The sequence below is a fragment of the Leucopleurus acutus genome (genome assembly GCF_964270905.1).
Source record: "Leucopleurus acutus genome assembly, chromosome: 4".
Classification (NCBI taxonomy): Eukaryota; Metazoa; Chordata; class Mammalia; order Artiodactyla; family Delphinidae; genus Leucopleurus; species Leucopleurus acutus.
The window spans coordinates 127,758,821-127,783,160 of NC_139146.1; the positions used below are offsets into that span (position 1 = coordinate 127,758,821).

The window sequence follows — 24,340 nt, forward strand, 5'->3', positions numbered from 1 at the left end:
AAATTTTTATTTATCAACATAATTATTAAGATTGTTTAAGAATAATTTTAATATTACATTGGCAAGTTGTATATTAAATAATTTTTTCTTCGTCTGTTACAACTTAAAAATCACCTATATTTACAAATGGTTACCTTTCATTCCCCTGCTGTCAGTACTGTGCCAGCCTTTGTGAAAATAGGTGGGAATCTGTGGATTCCGACAGATTCAGGAATTCAACAAAGTGTTCAGAGTCTTGACAGCTTGAGAAAGCTAACTATAGATTCCTGACTTTGTTGGTTCTGCTGTCCTAAGAAACCTTTGGCCAATTTGCTTGAAAATTTTCTTTATATTAAATTTTCTGAAATTCTGCCTGTAAGACATGTATGTATGAGAGTTGTTAAGCATATTCTTTTTCAAAAATCAGTATTTTTATCTGAAAACAAGCTCTGCCTTATAGAAAAGTTGCCAGTTAAAAGAAATTTTATTTTTCCTGAATCTGTTGAGGGAAAATTGATACAGTACTACAAGCCTTTTGAATATTTTATTGTATATTTTCTACATAACCACAATACATTCATCAAAATAAGGAAATTAACATTGATATAATATTAATACTACCGTCAAATCTCGAAACACCTTTCAAGTTTCACTAATTTTCTCGGTAATGCTCTTTATAGTAAAAGGATCGAATTCAGACTTATGTGTTGTATTTTGTTGTGTCTCTTTATCCTCCTTCAATTTGGAAGAACAGTTCTTTAGTCTTTCCTTAAATTTAATGACCTCGACACTTCAGAAGATGAGAGCCCAGCTGTTCTGTATAATGTCCCTCAGTTTAGATTTGTCTAATTAGTGTCCTGGGGATTAGATTCAAGCTAAAGCATCTTTGGAAGTAATATCACAGAAGTGATGCTATTTCTTCCTGTTGTATTCTAACAAGTGGCACATGGTTTTGTTTCATTACTGGTGATACTCATTCTGATCATTTATAGAAATGGTATTTTCCGGATTTCTCCACTGTTAAGGTACTCCCTGGGAAGAGGGGTTTAGAAACTGTTACCCTCCTCATCAAATGAATTCAGTACATTCATCATATGACCTTACGGTTTCATACTTTATAGGATGAATTATAATATTATTGTTATTGTTTATATTGATGCTCAGATTGTCTCTGATTTGGCCAGTGGGATTTCCTTCCAGTTGGCTTCTGTTTTCTTTTGGTATATCCTCATCATAATTTCCTTCTGTCTGGTTATTTCTTTGTGTCTCCTGTTCTCTGTATTTCATCTCATCTCCTAGTTTTCTACTTCAGACCTGCTGGCACATTAGATATCCAAGCTGGTTAAAATTATTTATATAATTAATATGCTCTGAAAGAACACAGGGAATATATAATTTTAATGGAAAATCTTTTTGCCATCATCCTCTATCATCTTACTCCCTCTACATCTGTTTAAAGATTAGGTCAATGTTGTGGAATGATGAGATTGACAGAGTCTAAATTCCAGGTAAATAGCATATTGGTATATGTCTAATGTGACATTATAGATATAGTGGCTGCTAGATTCAGATGTCTTTTTCTTTTTTATTAGGCTTTATAATATAGGAGTTAGAATATTGACTCTAGAAATGAGATGAAACTGTTTGAGTTCTGGCTCTGTTACTTATTAATGAATTTGGACAAATTACCTCATCCTCCTGAGACTCAATTCCCTTACCCTTACACTGTGCAATACTATACAGCTATTAAAGAGAACAAAAGCAGAACAATATGTACTGGTGTGAAATGATATTGAAGATATATTAATCTATAACACTTAGCATGAAGAAATCCAGAAGTTTAAAAGATGATACCTAGTCTTAATGAGGGTATGAAGAAACACTTTTATATTGTTGAGAGGGCATATTGGTACAATTTATCTGAGGGAAAATTGGCAGTTAATTAAAATTTAAAATATGTAAACCTAATTATATAAGCTTATACAGAAGATATATGCAAGTATAAAATGTTTTCTTTCTGCAAGAGGAATTTCATAGTTAAGCTAATACCTATTGAGCTTTTACCCTGTGAAGGTGTATTAAAGTGCATTTTTTAGATAGGTAGGTAGGTAGGTGGATAGATAGATACTGCTTTTATTCTTACTTTACAGATGATGAAACCTGAGGCACAGGGAAAGTAAATAAATGCTTTAAGCTTTTGTGCTAATAAATGGTGGAGCTAAAATTTAAACCATGGCCAGTGGACTCTAAATCCTGTCATTTGGCTATGCTATGCAAACGTAGTTGCCAATTTATTAAGAATTGGTTACATGTGTTGTTTCCTATGAATATAGTAAATACTATGCAGCCACTAATGAGAGAAAAGCACAACTGATGTATTGATGTAAAATGATATTGAAGATATATTATTAAGTGGAAAAAGCAGAGTACAGTTTAGTTTGGAATTTATGATCTTTTGAAAAGATAGATACATATGTTCCCATATGCTTCAAAAAATTTATAACAAACTGCAATGGCTATATTTTGAGGGTGAGAAGAGGTGTAAATGATTAGGTTTTCTCTGATATTCACAATTTTTATGAATTTGTTTAAATTTGTATTAGTCTTAGATTGAATAGTGAGAATAACTTAAGGGTGGAGTTTTATATTTAATAAATCTTACTAATATACTCAAGGTTGTTTCCTTATAAATTCCCCAAATTTCATGTATTTTGGGATTTATTTCTTTTTAAATAGCATAGAAATTGTCTATGCCTTAATGATACCTTCAGTGTGTAGGTTACAAACTTATTTAGGAAACTGTGCACAGGGAATACATTTTAAAGGGGTTTATTGAAACAGGAAACAAAGGGGAATTTTGGTGATAGCATTTTTCAGGAGGTTATTTGGAACTTACATGTCTGGTATGCATTTAACATACTATCTGATGGCAAGCAAACTGCTCTGTTTTTACCCCCTCTTTTTCTTAGCAAGAGACACCTTTTGAAAAACTATTTTCATGCAGCTTTAGACCAGAGGAATATCTTTGAGAATTTCAAAGCGTCCGTCTGATCATGTATTTATCTCTGGAATGCTGTGTCAGAAATCACAACTCTCCTCATATCTTAAGAATTATCAACTTCCAAGCAAGAGCTGGAACGTTTAGAGTAACAGCTACATGAGTGGAACCTTGCTGAAAGGCTGCCAGGTTGTGGGCCTTTGTGGATGGCAAGGTGTTTGTGTTCATTCCCATGCCAACATTCTTGCTCTTATCTAATTTGAAGATCCTCTCTGGTGATTAGCGGATGCCAGGGATTTATCTTGATAAAGTTCAAGGGCTTGTCTGGCTTTTCAGCTAGATCCTTAGGGACTAAAGTACTAGGCTTAAAATGCTCTTTTCTCCTTTAGTGAACTATTTGCATGTTAAAGAAAATAGCATTTATGTGAAAGTTTGTGATAATTCAAACTGATATAATTCTGAAATGGAACTTCTGAACCTTAGTGATCTGGAAGACATTGTTGCTTTATGTCGTTACTCAATAAAAAGAAATCTTTAAAAAAGTATCCCTAGTTCAGGTAAGAAAAAAAAAGTCAAGTGTTTATACTCTATCTCTGGAGACTTAGGAAAATTACTTCTTTCTCATCTGTAAAATGGGGATAATAATATGTAGTACTTACCTCATGGGTTGTTATACATATAAATAATTCCCTCATAGGTTGTTATAAATATAAATAACATAATTCATATATGTCCTTAGCATAGTGCTCACAAATACTAATTGTTCATTAAAGTTGGTGAGTATAAAGAAAAAAGCAATAATATGTGAAATTTTATACTTTAATATTTGGTTTTTAATTGAAAGTTTGGAAAAATAGCTTATATAACTAAAAGACTTACCTGTCTTCCAAATTTTTTATGCCAAAAAAGTTTGAAGTGCTTTTTGTTAAAATTGATGGCTGATATTAAAAATTCAGTAATTTGTTTCTTGAAAATTAACAAGGATTTCAATTTGTCTTTTAAATGGATTTCAATTTGTCTTTTCAATTTGTCTTTTAAATTTCAATTTGTCTTTTAAAATGTCTTTTAAATGTCTTTTAAAATGTCTTTTAAATGTCTTTTAAATGTCTTTTAATTTGTCTTTTAAACTTAAGCTGTAGCCTGAGAACAATGGCATTTTATTAAAACTTTAAGATATGCTTTACTAGTTTAGATTTACACTTTCATACATGATAAATATGATAGCTTAAAGACCCCCCGCATATTGAAGATTTTAGTCTTGTACACAGAAATTTTATAATTTAACAATAGTAAAAACAGTTGGAATGAAAATATCCTGAAATCTGCCTACTGCTTAGTGTCCTTTTAAGGGAATCTTTGTTACTGAATTTTCTTTGTTTTTATGTGGCCCAAAGCTAAAGTATTATTATGTTACTTCTTCAGTGATGATTTGAATCAGTCATTGATTTGGACATTGATTAATTTTATTTTTCTATTATGTACTAAGTACATAGTGGGGCTAAAGAATGCAACTTTTCCATTTCTGATCAGATATATTTTTGTATTTTAGTAGTAGTAGTACATATTTAATATCTTGGAAATATTTATTACCATTGCTTATAGATGATTATAATATAGAATTACCTTTAAATGTTAATATGATTGTGGTGATGGTTGCACAATTCTATGAACATTCTAAAAACCATTTAATTGTATACTGTACATGAATAAATTGTATGGAATGTGAATTATATCTCAATAAAACGTAAAGGTCAGTATGAGGAAACAGTTCAAATTAGAGGCTCTTGTTTAGATAAACCCAGAATTGTGGGACAGTTCTGCCATTTACCTTGGCAAGTTACTTTACCTTTCTGAGGTTTACTTTTTAAATTTTCTTAAATGGAGGTAATTTGTATGTTAGGATTGTTTTGTGAATTGAGTAATAATTCTTGGCATATTGGCAGCGCTTAATCGTAGCATTCATTAATAATTTATTAAGTTTATATAATAGGATCATGTAGAAGCACAAAGAATAGTGGACTCTGACTTGGCAATCTGGGGAGGCTTACCTTTGAGCAAGGTTTTGAAAGGTGAGAAGGAAGTTAGCTGGCAAGCAGGACTAAGAGGAAGGCGTCTTGGTAGAGAAATAGCACATAGAGGACTGGAGTTGTGAAAGCATGTACATGCTCAGTTCAAGAACCATAACAGCATATTGCAGTAGTGTGTAAGGAGTGCTAGTTAAATGTAAATTCATATAGGAAGCCACACTTCAGATGTGTCAGGAATGAGAATATGTGAAAGATACTGGACAATAGATATTTACTGAACTGAAATAAAGTATAGCTATTATTCATGGTTGAAAACATTATTAGGGGCTTCCCTGGTGGCGCAGTGGTTGAGAGGCCGCCTGCCGATGCAGGGGACGCGGGTTCGTGCCCCGGTCCGGGAAGATCCCACATGCCGCGGAGCGGCTGGGCCCGTGAGCCATGGCCACTGAGCCTGCGCGTCCGGAGCCTGTGCTCCGCAGCGGGAGAGGCCACAACGGTGAGAGGCCCGCGTACCGCAAAAAAAACCAAACAAAAAACATTATTAATGGCAGTTGTTTAAAGGAATAGAAATGAGGTCAAGTTCTCTTGTTATCTTTTATTAACTGTACCATCTTGGACACATAGAGATTGTGCATATTATGGGACATCTGTGGTAAACATTTTTTTTTGTTACCAGCTTTCCAACATTTTATTATGAAAATATTCAAACATACAGAGAATTTGCAAGAATTGTACACTGAACACCCAGAGACCCACCACTGAGATTCTGCAATTAGCCTTTAACTGTTTGCTTCATCTTAGAGTTCTCCATATAGCCATCTCTCTATTCATCAGTCATTCTTATTTTTCTGATGCATTTCAGAGTAAGTTGCATACATCAGATCACTTTACTCAAACATTTCAGGCGCAGATCTCTAACCAGACATCAATACTGTTTTTAAGGTGAAATGTACATACAACAACAGGCATAAATTTTTAAGTATGCCATTTGATGAGTTTTGACAAATTAAACACCTGTGTAACCTAAATTTCCAATCAAGATATCATCAGTCTTGAAAGTTCCTTCATGCTCCTTCTCAGCCAATGCCTGTCTCCACCCCGCACAGGCAATTATTGTTCTATTTTTTAAATTTATTTTTATTTATTTTTTAAACAATAGATTAGTTTTGTCTTTCTAGAACTTCATGTAAAAGGAAAAACAAAATTTATGTTCCTCTGTATACGGCTTCCTTCACTCAACATAATGCTTTTGAGATTCGTATGTGTTATGTTAATCAGTAGTTTGTATGTTTTTATTGTTGGATATTATTCCATTGTAAAAACACACCACCATATTTTTATTCATTTTTCTGCTTAAAGGATTCTGGGCTATTTCCAGTTTTTGGCTCTTATCAGTAAAGCTATCTGAGTGTTATTGTACCTATTTTTTGTGGACTTCAGTTATCTGGAGGAAATTTCTAAGAGTGGAATTGCTGGTACATAGGGTAGGTTTATGGCTTAAGTTTCAAATATAGAAAAAGCAATTTCACTTTTCTAAATGTTAATTTCTGTTGCTCCTATCAGTACTTGCCTATTGTAAACTAAATCTTGCTAGTTCTTTCTTTTGTGAGCAAATGTCAAAGTAAATTCTCCATATCCCCCCCGCTGCCCCCATTCCCCCAAAATAGGTTACTAGGAAATAGGTAGCTAGAGATTTTCTTAAACAATAGGCTTGTAAATATTTGCCCCATGGTAGGTAATATACAAATTACATTTTTTGTTTTCTGAATGTGCTACCAGCACACGTGTACACACACACACACACACACACACGCACACACGCACGCACGTGCGCACAGAGGGGGTCATCTGCTCCCCCTAAAGTCAATAATCTTCATCCCATATAAGCTACCGTGATTTAAGCACACCATTTTGGATTGAGGGCTCAGGTGGCTGTTGCTTCTATTTTTTAGTGTATAGTTAACATTGGCAGTCACCCTTATAATGATGTGACACCAGCTACCCCCAAGTACATTGAATAAGCCATGCCTAGCACAAGAGAACTTGATTTAATTGGCAACAGTGTTTGCTGTCACATGATAGGCACTGAAGTAAAACGAAACCTATTTCACTTTGTATTATCTCTTTTTGATGTAACAGTAAAAACAAAATGTATTTTTAAAGTGCTGGAATTATATAATTTTCACTGTGGAATACATATATCTGGATCAAGTATCTAAGTAACTTTATTTAGGAACTGAATACTTTAAAGCTGTTAAGGGAGTACTTGAAGCTTGCAGTTACAATATTGTCAACAAAAGATGTGATTAAATAAATTGAATGTTGAAGACTTTAGGCTTATGGTTAATACCAGGTAATTAAAAGTAAGCACTGCTGTGGGAGTGCATTATATATTAGCTGTCCTCTTTACCTCATTAACTGGGGTTTTGCATGTTTATGGAGCTAACTTCAATTAAAAAATGCCTTTTAAGTTATGCCGATTAAGGTCTTTTAGTTACTATTTTGGTCTAAAGTATTACACTTAAATGAAATTGGTATATCGTAAATACCTGTGTTTGAGTAATACCCAAGATGAACAAATTTGATTATTTGATATTTTTACATCTAGGTTTTTTATGCCTATGCATTGTTTTTTCTATGTAATATAAGACAGTCTACGAGAGTTAAAAAGTAAAACTTTGTGTACATGTTAAAAAATTGTTCATACTTGCATTTTCTTACCTTATAAGATTTCTAAGGTTTTATCATTTCAACTTAGTGGTGCTTTAAAATCCTTACAGAAGCATGTTGAGTTTTCTGCTTCACTTCTGAGGTTAAGAAAAAGTTAATTAATTTTCCACTTGAATGCCAAATTCCTATTTTCCTATATACCTTTGGTTATATTTTAAGGTGGATAATTAAAGATGATCCTAAATTTAAAGAATATTATAAATATAAATTGAAATGTTAAAACTGATTATTATATTTCTGTAGAACATTGTCTCGATTCTAAAAAAATGAAGTATAAATAACTGTGAACACCACTGAAGAGATTTCTTATTGAGAGTATATTCTAAGTTGTACATCAAAATAGAGATAAGAAAAAGTTAGGAAAAAGAAGTTGGTTTCCTATTTTCTGTTTTGAAATTCATGTAATTAACTTGAGTGATTTTCTGTATTTTAAAATTTATTTACTTTCTTTATTACAGAAGTGTCATCGTGGCAACAAAAAAATCAGCAGTCTTACCTTCAACACTTACAAGTATACCTACCAATGCTGTCAGTGTGGTTTCTTCAGTAGATTCAGCCCAAGCCTCAGATGTGGGGGGAGAATCACCTGGTGAGTTTGTTATCAGCGATTTCAACAAAAAAGTTCTTAATCCCATTGCAAAGCTTAGGATTTTTGATTAAGTTAAGAAGTTTTGTTAGGCATATTTTGAATGATTATGCTTTTGTATTATGTTGTTGATTATTTGATGATTTTCTGAATAAATTTGAGTAATATGAAATAAATTAAATCAAGGATTTTAATACTTTCTCCACTTAAACATAGTAGTGTATGACAAATTGGATGCTGCTGGTTGGGTGGTTGAATGAATGACAGATTTATTAAAATACTTTTTTCCTTTCCTTTCACTTGAGAAGATGTGTATAGATAGTGGTTAATATGAGAAAGTTTTGCTGACATTTGGTCTTTTAATCTGGTTATCAGTTGCCAGATGTTTATATGGTATCCAGTACTTTGCTTTCTCTTGCATAGTTTTTGAATTAGATGCTTGGAAAGGGAATGCTGCCCTCAAGTCTATCATCATTCTAGCATTAGTCATAGTAGTTCAATAACTCTTACTACAATTTGATTTTTGCCCCGCCTCTCTCTCTCTATTCCTTCCAAATGTAAAAGCCTTTTGGTGCACATGTATGGGTGCAAGATCCTACATCCCTAGATGTTGATGGAAGCTCAGTGATAATAGCAGGTGAACTTGAAGACTATGTGATATTAAAAAGACCAAGTTAGGACAAAGGGAATATTATTTTATATAAGTAGTATATTTCTAAGTGTTGTGCTATTTCATTAAAAAAAACCCCAAAAAACTAAAAAAAAAAAAAAAAATTAATCCCCCAAAGGATTCATCCTTTCTTGTTACTCTAGGATGAGATTAATGAAAAATAAAAGGAATTTTGAAGGAATGACTAGGTGGATTATGTTAAAATCAGAAATAATGTTTTTCCTTCATCTTTTGCGACATCTCAGGCCTCCTATCCGATGTTCTACCTTTATTTGGTAAACTGGTATATCTCAGTGAGTTTTGCTGCTAACTTGATGTTTCTACTAGCCAGTTGTCAGGGACATTTAATTTTTCCTTTCTGTGTACTATGTATCATGTGTTCCAGAAACAAAGACTAGTATTTTTTAAAAAAATATTTATTTATTTAAATTTATTTGGTTGCGGGTTTTAGTTGTAGCAAGCAGGCTCCTTAGTTGCGGCATGTGGGCTCCTTAGTTGTGGCATGTGAACTCTTAGTTGCAGCATGCATGTGGGATCTAGTTCCCTGACCAGGGATCGAACTTGGGCCCCCTTCATTGGGAGCGTGGAGTCTTAACCACTGCACCACCAGGGAAGTCCCAGGATTGTTTATTTCTTTTGTCTTTCCTGCTTTTCTTTTTCCTTTCATTGTAGTTATTTTACTTGTGCTAACAAAAACTTTTTTTTCAAAGTTTTAAATGTGATTAATTCTTTACAAATTTCTTAGTGTTAAGTGATAATAGAAAATGCTCACAGTAGGTTAAGTAAAAAAAAATTACATGCAATACTTTACATGCTATGAAATCGTAACTATGTGAAGTATGTATATACTTTTCATACATGGAAGAAGCAAGGAAATGTACTCTGAAGTTACTTGATTATTTCCATGAATTAATGGAAATTTTGATTTTCAAAATTTTTAATTTTAGTATATTTTCCAAAAATTTATCAGTAATCCTGTATTATTTTTATAATTAGGAAAAAATAGTTGTTGAAGAAAAATATCCACAAGGAAACCAAAAGCTGCAGTGGTAGTAGACAGTTTTGTGCTGCCTTGTTTTTTACTTTATTGAAACATTTTTTAAAATTAATAGACCTTATATTTTAGGTCAGTTTTAGGTTATAGAAAAATAGAAAGGAAAGTAGGGAGTTCCCATATATGCTCTCAACCTCACCCTCCCTGCATTTCTCTGTTGTTAACATCTTGCAATAGTGTGGTATATGTGTTACATTTTGTTTTTCATCATTCATTGTCTTAGTGAGAAACAATAAAGGAAAGTAAGTGTAGAACTCCAGCAAAATTTCCTCTTCTTTATTTTCTCCTTCTTTATTTCCTTCATCATTATCCTCTGATACTTTTTTTTTTTTTTTTACTTTGGAGAAGAAGCAATTTGGGGATCTATTTTGGACTGGTTATGCAAATTTCTGTTCTTCCACCTCCGTCCAAAGGCCTTAAAAAAAATCAACTGTGATTTTTCTAGACAAGCCCCTGTTGGGAAAAAGTCAGATGTTACTAATATCTATGAAACTTTCTGCTGTCTTTTAAATTCAGTAATAGTGAATTCCTAATAACTTCCCAGAGCATATGTAGTAAATATGTAGGTTCACAGTACACTGAGTAAAATATTATCATCTTATTTTGAATATATTACCCTTTAATTTCAGTTTATGGGGCAAGGTAAATAGGATCCTCTGATTTCTTTTAAATATATTTTTCAAAATTCATGCAGTCTTTGACTTATTTCAATAAAGCCAGAAAAAATGTTAAACAAGTAAATAAAATTGGTACAAGGGAAAGAAAAAAAAATTCGTGCAGTCTTTAGAAGAGATAAGAAACAGAAAGAAAGCTGATATATGAGTAATATTTGATATAAAACAGCATAACAAATTTCTTTCTGAAGCCATTGTATATTTTCCAGTAAGTTCATTATAATGTAAAATACCCTGAAGAACCAACCATATGCAGAATTACAAAATAATTTGCTATCTTGAAGACTATCATATTTATTGGTAAAACCCCACAAAACCCTGTATCCAGCCCATAATGTACCCTTTTCCCCCTCTTATTTAAATTTTGTATAATTTGTGGTGGTAGTGTTTCTCAAATAGTTCCCAGTTTTTTCCATTTTGGGGTAGAATTTGTAGTTCATTTCCTTTATTTAGCTCCCTTTATTTAAAAAAAAATTCGTTCCTTTTTAAAAATGACAAGTCATTCTGAGTTGTTCTTGTGATGATGGTCTTTATTTTTGTCACTTGTTTTGATTTCCATACCTGACTTTTCCTTTCCTCTTCCTCTGTCACTAGGCTCTTGTTTTCACTTATATGGTGTCTCGATTTTAGTTTATTACTTCCATTCCATTGATTGCTGCCATGAACATTACTGCCTTGATAAGAAATCTAACCCAACTGAGTGTTTTCAGTCATCCTATTTCTTCCTCTCCTACAGCCCTATTTTTCGTGCTTTTGCCTACTATACTTGCCCTTGTAGTCTGTTCTCTTTTCACTTGGAATCCAAACAAATAGTTATCTCTCTGCCATCAATATTTTTAGCTGATAGATTTTTGTTTTCTTTTTGGTAGATCTCTTGATTTAAGTTATTTGCCATTAAAAAAAATAGGCTATACAGTATATCAAAGCTTATTATGCTGCTTCTGGTTCAAGCAAGATTTGGGAAAAATGATTTGTGGATGAATTGATTGCTATTGTGATTACATGGTGAGCTGGGCAGTTTATTCTTGCAGATCTGGGTAACTTAGGTATTATTCTTGGTTTGATCTTGGATTATTTTCTTTACATGAAAGTACAGTTAATATCTGTCTCTGTGGACCATAAACCTTTGTGTCTTGAGACGACTTCAGTTCTGAATTTTATAGTGAGTCAGCAACAAAAAGTGAACTGCTCATAGTTAGTAATAGATTATTGGTTAATAAAAAAATATACTTGATAGTACGTAGTACATTAGCAAAAATGGGAACTTCTTTGGAAGAAACCATGTTGAACAGAAAACATAAAATATGAGTTTTGTAGCAAAAAAGTTTAAACTATTTGGAAATTTTGATATCAAAATGGGATTTCTATGTTTTACGTGTGGCACAATTAAAGACAAACTAGGACTGGATCCCAGAAAAAGAATGAGAACTTGTCAACTTATGTGAGGTCAAAGATTTTTCTGTCAAAATATTACCACCCAAATAATTTTATAATTTTGTGAAAAAATTAAGGATTTGTTAATACATTTTATTTTTATTTATTTAAAAAATTTTATTTTTTATTTTTATTTTTGGCTGCATTGGATCTTTGTTGCTGTGCGTGGGCTTTCTCTAGTTGAGGCGAGCGCAGCTACTCTTTGTTGAGGCGCGCGGGCTTCTCATTGCAGTGGCTTCTCTTGTTGCGGAGCACGGGCTCTAGGCGCACTGCCTTCAGTAGTTGTGGCACATGAGCTCTAGAGTGCGGGCAGGCTCAGTAGTTGTGGTGCACGGGATTAGTTGCTCCGCGACATGTGAGATCTTCCCGGGCCGGGCTCGAACTCTTGTCCCCTGCATCGGCAGGCGGATTCTTAACCACTGTGCCACCAGGGAAGCCCTGGAAATACATTTTAAAACAGTGTACATTATTAAAACTATGATCGGTATCCAAGTTTTGACTCATACAAATTTCAGATTTTAGTTTGAATAATGTTTCTTAGCTTTTGTAGCATTTTATTAGCAAAAAAGTGTAATATAATAATAATGGCAAACCTTTCGTAAGAAGTGGTAAAAGATTCATCAGAAGAAACAAGGTTTGCCCTTTGTGTATGCATATTTATTTATAAAGAACACTAAAAGAGAAAATAGAGTTTTTAGTAAATATATCAAAATCTGTAAATTTTAGTTACTCATTAGTAAAGGTTTAATTGTCCAGACTACAATATGTGTTAAGATGCAGTTACTCTTTTTTCAAATGTCCGGTGGTGTTTTCAAATATGTTTGATTTGCAAAGCGTAAACGATTAAAACAAAATTGAAGCTAACCCAATGAAGGAACTAAACAGACTGTTCTTAAATAATTTATGTGCTGAGTGTTTGCTAATTTGCAAAATTTAACAGTTACACTACTTACCAGAGTATTAGGCTCTACTGTGTATCAGAGCCATGCATATTATAAATTAGTATGTTTATTTTTAATGTTGAAGGAAAATTTTGATTCTTTGCTTTATATAATCTTTGACCCAAGAGGCTTATCTTTACTTATCCAATAAAAGTTTCTTTTATTTAATGAAGAATTTTAGCTGGGCATATAGACTATCCCTCCCTGAATTGGTCTGGAATGGGTGGGGAGGGAAAGAGGGAGAAAAGGAGAGAGAAGGCAATTAAAAAAATAACCGTGTTTAGGGATTAAATATTGGCATTTGTATTAATAGTACTTTTTTGCAAAGGACATTATTTATGTAGACCCTTAGGGACCTTGAATTAACAATCAGCTATTCCCTGGATAGATGCTAGACAGATGATCTATTTACATTTTCCCTTTTGTTCTTTTGAATGTCTGGAAGACTGTCAGTTTGAAGGAGCCAGTTTATCAGTGCAAGGATAAGGAAAAGATAAGTCAGTACCATTCCATATGTTGGAAGTAGCTTCTGAATTTACATGTTTGATCACTTGTTGAAAATATTTTTATTGTTAAATTGATTAAAAACAAATTTGTCATAAATTTATGATTTTTTAAGCTGAGTTGAAAAAATGCTGAATGTATTTGGAAGTTACATTTTTCTGTCTGGTAGGAATGAAGGTCAACCTGGTGTGGAATTACTGATATATTTATTTTTTATGTGATTTTTTTTTCCTTAAAACAATTGCTAGTTGATTCACTTATCTTTGTTGGTAATGTATTTTCTTATGATTTGAAAAGATCACTTTATAAAAAATCCCTTTCTGCTATAGTCTTTTTAAGGTTTGAAAATTGGCATTATTTCTAGGGTAGTGTCAAGAAAGCGTTTTTGTTACTGTTTCATGTAGAGCCACCAATGCTCCTTGACTTTTTCAAATTTTGATATATATATTTCACCTCATTAAAATTAGTCTCAATTTGTGCAGTAAAAGCTAATGTTGTTTTAAACTGTCTGAATTGAAGCCTCATACAAACATTTTCTTGCAATTTATTACTTCTATCTCTTTTTAAGTAGATGAGGCCTTATGTGTTCCTTTTCGTCAACTTCAGAAAAGCTCAAGAAAAAATACCAATTAGGCCTTTTATTTATTTATTTATTTTTTATTTTTATTTTTTGCGGTATGCGGGCCTCTCACTGTTGTGGCCTCTCCCAATGCGGAGCACAGGCTCTGGACGCGCAGGGTCAGCGGCCATGGCTCACGGGCCCAGCCGCTCTGCGGCATGTGGGATCTTCCCGGACTGGGGCACGAACCCGTGTCCCCTGCATCGGCAAGCGGACTCTCAACCACTGCGCCACCAGGGAAGCCCATGGCATTTCTTTTTGAAAGCAGGAAGAGAAATAGGTTTCAGGCTGAGACAAGTGGAGGAACTTTTTATACTCACTATGGGAATTTAATAAGTTAGTAATATATAAATAGAAGACTCTACTAAAAATGGATAGCATGAATCACGGATACATAGTAGGATCACTCAGAAGAGCTCTAGACTTTTTTTTTTCTGTAGTACCTTGCAGAAATGTGGGAAAGTAACATTGGAGAATCTTCTTTATCTTAGGTGCTTTACATTTTAAAATTTAAATATCCTAACAACCTGTTAAAAATTTGGTGATATTCCTATTTTCTGTATCATGCTGGTATAGTTGGTTTAAAGGGAAGATTATAGAATTCTCTGTGGCAAAAAATCACTACAAACTTAGGAAGAATTTATAATGAATGATAAAAGCTAACTGTCATAATTATATAGAATGATTACAAATCATAAAGAAAAAGATTCTAATGAAAATATTCAAAAGGTCAGAACAGTCATTTATGTTTCCTGTTTTGTTTCCAGTAAATTGGGAAAATACGTTCAATTTTATTAGTAATCAAAGAAGTGTAAATTTGTTTTTTCTTTCTTCAGGGTAATTTAGCAATATGTATCAACATTTAAAGTGTGTGTTTATTGACTTCTAGGAAGTTACTTCAAGAATATAAAGGAGTGTATATAGATTTATATAAGCATATACAAAACGTTGTTTATTGTAAAAAATTGGGAACAACTTAAATGAGCATCCCTGAATTTGGGTTGGTCTGATGTTTCCTCATGATTAGAAACAGATATTTCTTTGGTAGGAATATTATGGAACAGACAGAGAATCTGATCACAAGGCACGCAATTTTGATTTGTCAAAATGCTGATGGTGACCACTTTCGTCACTTGATTAAAGTATAACTGCCAGGTTTCTATATTGTAAAGTTATTCTTTCGCTTTTTTAATTAATAAGTGTTTTGTGGAGAGGTATTTTGAAATTATTTAAATATCCTGTTCCCCAGACACTTAATTTATCATATCGGTATGGCCTCATGGCTTCCTATTTTTTTGGATGTGTTACAGTCAGTTACTATCATTATTTATTTTGATGCTCAAATTGTCTCTATTTAGGTCAGTGGGAGTCCCTTGAAGTTGGCTTCTGTGCCATCGTGACATATCCTAACATTCCTTGGAATTTCCTTGCTTTCTACAAAAGAAAACTAGATGTTTCAAACTCATTTTGCTTTTCTTCCACTGTTATTGAATTAGCTATTTCTGATTTATTTATTTAGTGGAGAATAGTATTTAGAAGCCAATATCTGGACATTAGGTGTTAGGGTATTGCTGCTCCCAGGTTTTCTCAGTGGACAGAGCTAGCGACTATATATATAGGTATGTATGTGAATGAGAGTATATATTTTATATACAGGCATACCTTGGAGATAATTGTGAATTTTGGTTCCAGACCACCGCAATAAAGCGACTATCACCAAATGAGTCACATGAATTTATTTTGTTTCCCAGTGCATGTATAAGTTGTTTACACTATGCTGTAGACTATTAAGTGTGTAAAGCATTATGTCTAAAAATACCATGTGCATACCTTAATTTAAAAATACTTTATTACTAAAAAATGTTAACCAACATCTGAGCCTTCAGTGAGTCATAATATTTTTGCAGTAGTAACATCAAAGATCACTGATCACAGATGGTCATAATAAATATAATAATAATGAAAAAGTTTGAAATATTGTGAGAATACCAAAATGTGATGCAGAGACATGAAGTGAGCAAATGCTATTGGAAAAATGACACTGATAGACTTGCTTGATGCAGGGTTGCCACAAACCTTCAATTTGTAAAAAACACAATTTGTTAAAAAAATGCAGCTCTTGTGCTTCACTTTTCTTTTTTTTTTTTGCGGTACGCGGGCCTCTCACTGTTGTGGCCTCTCCCGTTGCGGAGCACAGGCTCCGGACGCGCAGGCTCAGCGGCCATGGCTCACGGGCCCAGCCGCTCCGCGGCATGTGGGATCTTCCCGGACCGGGGCACGAACCCGTGTCCCCTGCATCGGCAGGCAGACTCTCAACCACTGCACCACCAGGGAAGCCCTGTCAGATGATTTTGTATGCACTGGGAAACGAAACAATTTGTGTGACTTGCTTTATTGTGATACTCACTTTGTTGTGGTCTGGAACCAAACCCAACATATCTCCGAGGTATCCCTGTATTCAGACAGTATATTTATATTAATTATTCAACCATTTTTCCTTTAGTTTATGTAATCTTGAGGTTTTACATTGGCAAAATAATGAATTCAAAGAGTTATGCAATTCCTCCTTTAGTCATTTACCAAATTTCAGATTTGATTCTGCTGCTGCGTTCTTGATTTTATCCACTGTGTTTTCTCACAATTAGATTTCAACTTCTGGCTGACTACAATTGCTAAGATGCCTTTGTAAAATGCATTAATTTGAGAGATGTTACCATGTAGAAAAATGTGCATCTTACCACGATGAAATAGGTTGTCTGGAAAAGAATTCTTACTTAGAGATTTATTAAATTCTGGTTCTTTTAAAATAAGCCCATGATTGCCATCTTTCTCTGCCCAACTTCATCTAAAGTCTGTGTCAATATTCTCCAGCCAAAGATCCCAGTAGTAAACCTTTGGTTGAATAAGTCAGTGAGGGAGAATGCACATAGTGAAACTTGGGGCATCTCAGGAATAGTGTGTTAGAAAAGATTTATTATAGGATTTGAGCTTACATGTAAGTGCAAAGAACAGAGTCTGAAAGGATATATTCCAAATTGCTGATAGTGGCTGCCTTTGGGGAGGGACTGGGACTAGGAGGGTTTGTGCAAAACACTGCTGAATTTAAAAATATAGATGTATTTGTGCTTTGTGTAATTAAAAAATAACTAGAAAAAAATGATGATTTTGGGGAGGGGTTAAGGAAGTGGGGCTTTCTTCTGTCAGAAAGCATGGGTAATTCTATGATTAAATATCCTAATAAATCTTTCTTACCTAGAATCATGGAAGACTTGTATGAGGGTAAAGCTCTAATTTGTAAAGAAACAGCAAGCTTTCATATTAAGATTTGGGATGTTTGACCATCTTTGTTATTTGGCTGGAGTTCATGTTTTTGTCTGTTGGGGCATGATTACAGAGTGGTATTGTTTTATGTTGATTCATCATGGTCATGGCATGGCTTTGTCTGATGTTGCTGTTTTATGAAATTGTTTATATTCAGGGAGAGAATAACAAGACCTAGCTGTGGGCTCTAAGCCAGCTCTTAACAACACCAGGGCCTAGTTGACATTACAGGGCCAGCTCCCAGATGTCAAAGAGGCTGCTTTTCTACCTTCTCATCTGTTTCTGCCATCTTTCTTTCTACATCCTAGGTGAACGTTTCTTCTTCTATCTTTCTTTTATCTTTCTGTCCACACCACTTTGTCTCCTTGAGGTGTTTCCAGGCTACCCATGCCTGAAGTTTTAAGAATAGATCAAAAGAATCTGACCTCTGATAGTGCATCCTGATAGGTTCCAGAATCCTTTGAGGCCCTCTTCCCTCCTTGTCTATAAGCTTTGCATCTTTGTTTCATTTGCTTCAATATGTTTGCTGCCTTTCTTGGTCTACCTTTCTATAGAATTGTGATGGGATTTCAGTCTGCTCTAATACTAACTTGGTGCCCTTTTAGGACACTACTTTTAGAAAGATAAACTTTACTTCTTGGATTGCAGCTGTAAGCAAGTTGTGCATACCTCCTTTGCCTATACTGTCCAGGTTGTTAGGCTATCATCTCAGTTGGATTCCAGTGACTCTTATGGTCCCTGTGTCAGAGAGGGGCATTTGACACTGTGTGTGTGTCCATTCTTTTCTTCCTTCTCCCTATTATTGTCCTTAGAAAGAAAACGGCTCTTCTGTTTCTTCAGGTCCTACTCCTAGCTTAAATTGAATGCTTTTCTATCCCATATATCCTGATTGTTAAATGGCAACTTTATTTTTCCCCTACTTTCTTGAACTTTTTAGAACTCTTCAAGCCTCAGTAAATTATCCTCCAAATTAGTCTTCTAGACTTTTTCAATACTTCTCATACTGTGTGTTGTTTCTGTACCTATCCATTCTTTGACTCTGTCAGAGTTAAATTCCTGGTAATTATTTTTCTCTTGCCAAGTAAAATTTGTAAGCACAGTTATTTGTTGAAAACATAAAGGAGGTAGCTCTTGTATAGGGCAAGGTAGTTTGAACATCTTGTGCTATAAGACGGTGAGTGGGCATTTAACAATACAGATATACAAGAGTAAGGACATCTGGGAGTGTTCATTGGAGAGTAAAATAAGATCACATGGTGAAAATTAATTTTACAAAGTAGTTTGAACAAAGATAGGGACATAAAATTGCAGGAACTAGAGAGGGAAGTATATACCAGGTGGGAAGATTGACCTACTAAAATATGGGGATGGAATGATTAAGGGAATCATTTCTGCAATTAACATAAATTGAGAACCTTGTATTGTGTCAGTTTGTCTAGGTGCTAGAGATCGATGGATGAAAAAGATGAGATCTCTGCTTTCAAAAAGATTAGTATACTAGGAAAAAGGACATTTAAAAAACCAATTGAAATACAGTATGACAAATGCAAACAACAGGTTATTTACTAATTACAGTGAGGACGCACATGAGGGAGTGTGTTCTGCTTGTATCATTTAAGAAAGGTTTCTCAGGTGGTTATTGCATAATGTTTGCTGGACTAGACTCAGAAGCATTCAGGGTATAGCAGAAGTTATTTGGTGGCTGAATAAAGGCAGTTTTCATGGTAATGAGGCATACCTATTTAAGCTAAATTTGGAATTAACCGTTTCTGTTTTTTGCTTCAATTAAAAAAGTTTCTAATTGTAAATCTCTGTTGCCACTTGATGTTCAATGGAAGGAATCATGACCCCACTTTAGTGAGTCAGAATTTACTTTTCTATTACGTTTTCAGCTGATGGGTGGAAGGACTGCTTGGTGTGATAATTGAACTGGTAACTGAGATTTTTATATTAAATGATTCAAGAAAAACCTTGTTAATTGGTAGATTTTAATATTATCCAAATTAATAGGCATTTAAAAATGCAGTATAGTATGTTTTTTGGTAACTTGCTATCAGGATATCTTTTTTGTTTGAATTCTTGTATCTAAAAACAGAAAATCCCCTAAATGGTTATTTTCTTTTATAGGTGGTAGATCATCTAATGCAAAATTACCTGCAGTTCCAACAGTTGGTTCAGTTCCACAAGACCAAGTTTCGAATATGAGGTATTCAAGCTACTAACTTGGATATTTGTGATTTATTCCTTTTGATGACTCTTAAAAATGTCTAGCTACAATTTTTAGAAAAATTTACTTTGTTTCTTTTTTAAAAAACATACATGACATTTAGAGGCTTGGGAGTATTTTAGAAGTGCCTTCTTAAAGATTATGAGATGTAAAAGATTCCCGAGAAGTAGCTTTTTGTGATTAATAAATATGGAATGCATAACAAATATTTAATTTCACAGGTAGTTAGTAGCTTATGGCTTACGTTTCATATGATTGTAGATTGAACATTTGGAATTCATTGTTCATCTTCCCTAGAAATGCTGAAATAAGAAGTTTATATTGATACTGAATTATAGATAGATTTTTACTGTCAGTTATCTTGTTTAATTGGGTATATGCATTTCAAATTCTAATTTGGAAGGTTGTGAATATATTCCACTACTAGGGCCTTTGTGGCTAGAGTTCTTAATCTGCCTTATTACAATTGGGAAATGCATAACACTTTAAAAATAAACGTACTTGGGTGCTACAAGTGTAGGCTTGTAGTTGTGATATCATCCAGGGATAAGAGGATCCATGAGATAAGTAGAGAGAAATAGTTTTATGGATAGTACCTGGGAAGAGATGGTTATTGAGCACAGAAGTTTCCAGCAGCTTACCAATTGATAGTTTCAGTAGCATCTCTTGTTGGTTGTATGAATAGAAAGTACTCTTGGTAGGAATAGTTAATAAGTAGTGGCTGTTTATATATATGTTTGGTTCATAAGTTAGAAACTGAATTTCCTGAAATGCAGAGGGCTTGTTTTTTTTTTAACCTCATTAAATATATATATATGTATACCGCTGGATGTGGATCCAACCAACCACAGATTGAAAATATTAAAACAAAATTTCCAAAAAGTTCCACAAAGCAAAAATTTGTCTCACACTGGCAACTGTTTTTTTTGATGTTTCTTTTTTTGTAGTTTTCTTTTTTTTTAATTAAAAAAAATTTTATTGAAGTATAGTTGACTTACAATGTTGTGTTAATTTCTGCTGTACAGCAAAGTGACCCAGCCATACATATATATATATATATTCTTTTCCATTACAGTTTGTAGGACCTTGTCATCCATCCATTCCACACACGATAGTTTGACATTGGCAACTATTTATATAGCATTTACATTGTATTTACATTGTATTAGATATTATAGGTAATTTAGATATGATTTAAAATATAGGTTATATGCAAATACTATGCCCTTTTACATAAGGCACCTGAGCATCCACAGATTTTGGTATCTGTAGGGAGTCTTGGAACCGTTCCACTGTGAAAACCGAGGGACAACTGTTTGTGTATATACGTATGGGTTTATGTGTGTATGCATGTATATAAGAATATATGTACATATAGTCACAAAGAGATATATTGAGTAAATTGATATCATTATAAATGTGCCAGTATACTATTTGCAAGTGAGAAGTTGTTCAGCTTGCATTAGAAAGAAATTGTTTATAGAGATAGATGTTAATGAAAAAGAATATAGACTGATTCTTTCAGTTTATAAACATTATTGAGTTTGTAATTATTGAGTTCTCAGCTGCAGCTGAGAACTTAGAAGTGAAGGCATAGTTCTTGATCTGAAGGTGCTCATGGTTTAATGGTCAATAGAAAATTTGTTAAAAGATTGATAGTTTGTTTATGTTGTAATGGGGCTAAAATCAAGTGCTCTCTACTGGCCAGTTAAGCCTTCCAGTAAGAGCTGATGTTTGGAGTGGTTGTTAACCAGGTTGTTTGTGAGGGCTAGGGGTGGCAATATACAACAGAATAAAAAAGGATATTCCAGGCAGAAGGAATGGTGTGCATAGCAATAGTGAATCTTTAGGTAATTTTAAAATTTTCACATAATTTTACAGTTCTATGAAAACTCATTTTAAAAACTAGAAAACAGATAAATACTAATGAATAGTACAGGTAACTTAACATCTTTCTATTAGTATTACAGAGAGACTCGAACATGCTTTGGAAAAGGCAGCTCCTCTTCTACGAGAGATATTTGTAGATTTTGCACCTTTTCTTTCTCGGACACTTTTGGGTAGCCATGGACAAGAACTGCTTATAGAAGGAACAAGTAAGTGATTCTTCTTTCTTCATATATACATTTAAATTACAGGGTTGAAAACTGAAATGAATAATAAGAGATGCATGGAGTTTTATTGTTTGTTTTCAGCCTTTGACAAGGCTTCTCAAAGAGTCTGTACATATCTTTTAAAGAATATGGCATGACTGCTATTCTAATCTGTTCAAGGTTTTTTATCAGTGATTTGCATGAGATTTGTGTGCATTAGATTTATTACTGTGTGTTTTGGGGAACAATAAAAAAAGAAAAAAAAGTATTGAATGAAAGAACTAAGAAATGTTTTAATACATTAAAATTAACTATGAGAATTGAGAATTGGAGAGACTGGTGTTATAGTAATAAGTGGGGTATTTACCTGAGATTTTACTTGAATTTAAGATCTATATAAACAATAGTGTATTGCTACATATGAGGAAAATGAGGAATGCATTATTTGTCTCTGTTAGTGGAATTCTATTTTACAAATAAGTAGAAAAAACAGTAGTATTTTACTCTATCTTGCTTATATCATACATAGATTACTGGATCTTTTCTAGGTAGGGTACTTTGAGATTGTGTCAAACTAGATAACATGCATAATAAGTAAGTTGCTGCATGGATTGGAAACCATGCTATTTATGGAATGGATGGAGGGGTATTGGGACTTTTTTTTACACGAAGCACTTGTCAAATAGTTAAGTGTCTTCTAATATTAAAGAGGTTAACTCAATCAAGTGAAAGTAGACCTTGAATTTCCTCAGACAGCAGGAATCAGTTCAATAGAGATCAACTTTTCAAATGATTAGCTCTATTTAAGAGCTTAACAGACTGACTTCAAAATACAAATCTTCATTCCCATACCTAGAATTTTTTTAAGGAGAAGCTAGAGGATTTTCATCAATGATAATGTCAAATTGATTTTTTTCATTCAAAAGTGTTTGGACTAGATGTTTGCTAAGTCTGGCTTGTCTGTATCCATGTTAGATGGTTTAAGGATGAGACACATATTCTCCTAAAGCTGAAAAATCATGGGAAAGCATAATTATCTGTATGCAAGTATCTTTAAATATCAACTTACAGCTTTAGTTATCATGACTTTTTGTTGGTTATCAGTCACTAGATGATCTCCTAAGGAATTTCTTAAAACTTGTGAAAAAAGCCCCTCTTTTTTTTTTTTTTTTTTTTTTTTTTTTTTTTGGCGATACGCAGGCCTCTCACTGCTGTGGCCTCTCCCGTTGCGGAGCACAGGCTCCGGACGCGCAGGCTCACCGGCCACGGCTCACGGGCCCAGCCGCTCTGCGGCATGTGGGATCTTCCCGGACCGGGGCACGAGCCCGTGTCCCCTGCATCAGCAGGTGGACTTTCAACTACTGCGCCACCAGGGAAGCCCAAAGCCCCTCTTTTTATAGAAATAAGGATATAATGGTAATCAAAGTTATAAATAGGTTAATGTTCAAGATATCTGTATCTGAGTGTTAGCTATGGGATATCAGCACTTTATTTGACCCTTAAAATATGTATCTATAAGAGTAATAATCATTAGCTAAAATAATAATTTCATTATCATCCCTGCTGTAAATTTATATGGAGTTGGTGATGATTGATATCATTTCCGTATAGTCAAAGAATAGCACTGAATTTATTTGAAAAAAAGTTCAGATTTTAGAAATACTGAACTAAGTTTGTGGTGGAAATTTATTTCATCTGCTGAAGGATATAATTGTTTAGCCAAGGACTATTTGACGTAATGAAGTAATAAAATTTGAAAGGAAGTGAATTGATACATTGAAGGACTTCACCCTAATTTATGTTTCACATATCAAACATTTATTCTTTTAAAGTGGTGTGACAACTTATTAACTATATTTCATTTTATAACAGTAAATTGAATGCATTAATTTTAGCCTTTCAGTATAGCAAGACATTTTGGCTACTTAGTTGATCTTTGAATTTTATAATAGACCCAAAAAAATAGTATCACCTTAGATACTCAGAAGTATTAAACTTGCCAATTCTAGATCCTGGAACAAAATTTAATTTAGAATCAATTTCTTATTGGTAAATTCTGATAAAATGATAAAAAAGAGGATGATGCACTATTGCTCGTCTATAAACTTGAACAGTGACTACTCATTGGTCTGTGTTCATAAAAATAGTAAACAAATCTAAGAGTTTTATATAGCTTATGTATTTTAAGTTGTGAGGAATCCTTTGGGTGGTGGTTTTATGCATTGTAAAACAGGAAAGTTTTGAAGGGAGGTCATCCCAGCATAGTTCTGTTCAAAAAGCATTGGACTAAAAGGCTGGATACCTCAGCCCTTGTCAGTCACTAGCTGTGTGACCAGGTACTTGAAAATTTATTACTTTTAAATTTTAAATGTGATTTTTATTAATAATTTTAAATGAACATTTAAAATATTTACAAAGTAGGAATTTTAATATCCATGAACTTATTTTTGACAACTACCCAGACTATCTTTGTTTTGCCATAA

The 24,340-nt window shown here is 33.6% G+C and overlaps 1 protein-coding gene across 4 annotated transcripts in view; it reads left to right on the forward strand.

Annotated features, from left to right (window-relative positions):
- LRBA (LPS responsive beige-like anchor protein) overlaps positions 1–24,340 on the forward strand; it is a 743,236-nt gene that overhangs the window by 184,377 nt on the left and 534,519 nt on the right. For all 4 annotated transcript variants that reach the window (XR_014326184.1, XM_082838660.1, XM_082838661.1 and 1 more), the window contains 3 exons: positions 8,193–8,323; positions 19,665–19,743; positions 21,727–21,860. Coding sequence is in view for 3 of the 4 variants with exons in the window: in XM_082838660.1 (XP_082694786.1) it covers positions 8,193–8,323; positions 19,665–19,743; positions 21,727–21,860 (344 nt within the window). In the remaining variant the exon portion in view is untranslated. The remainder of the gene's footprint in view (positions 1–8,192; positions 8,324–19,664; positions 19,744–21,726; positions 21,861–24,340) is intronic.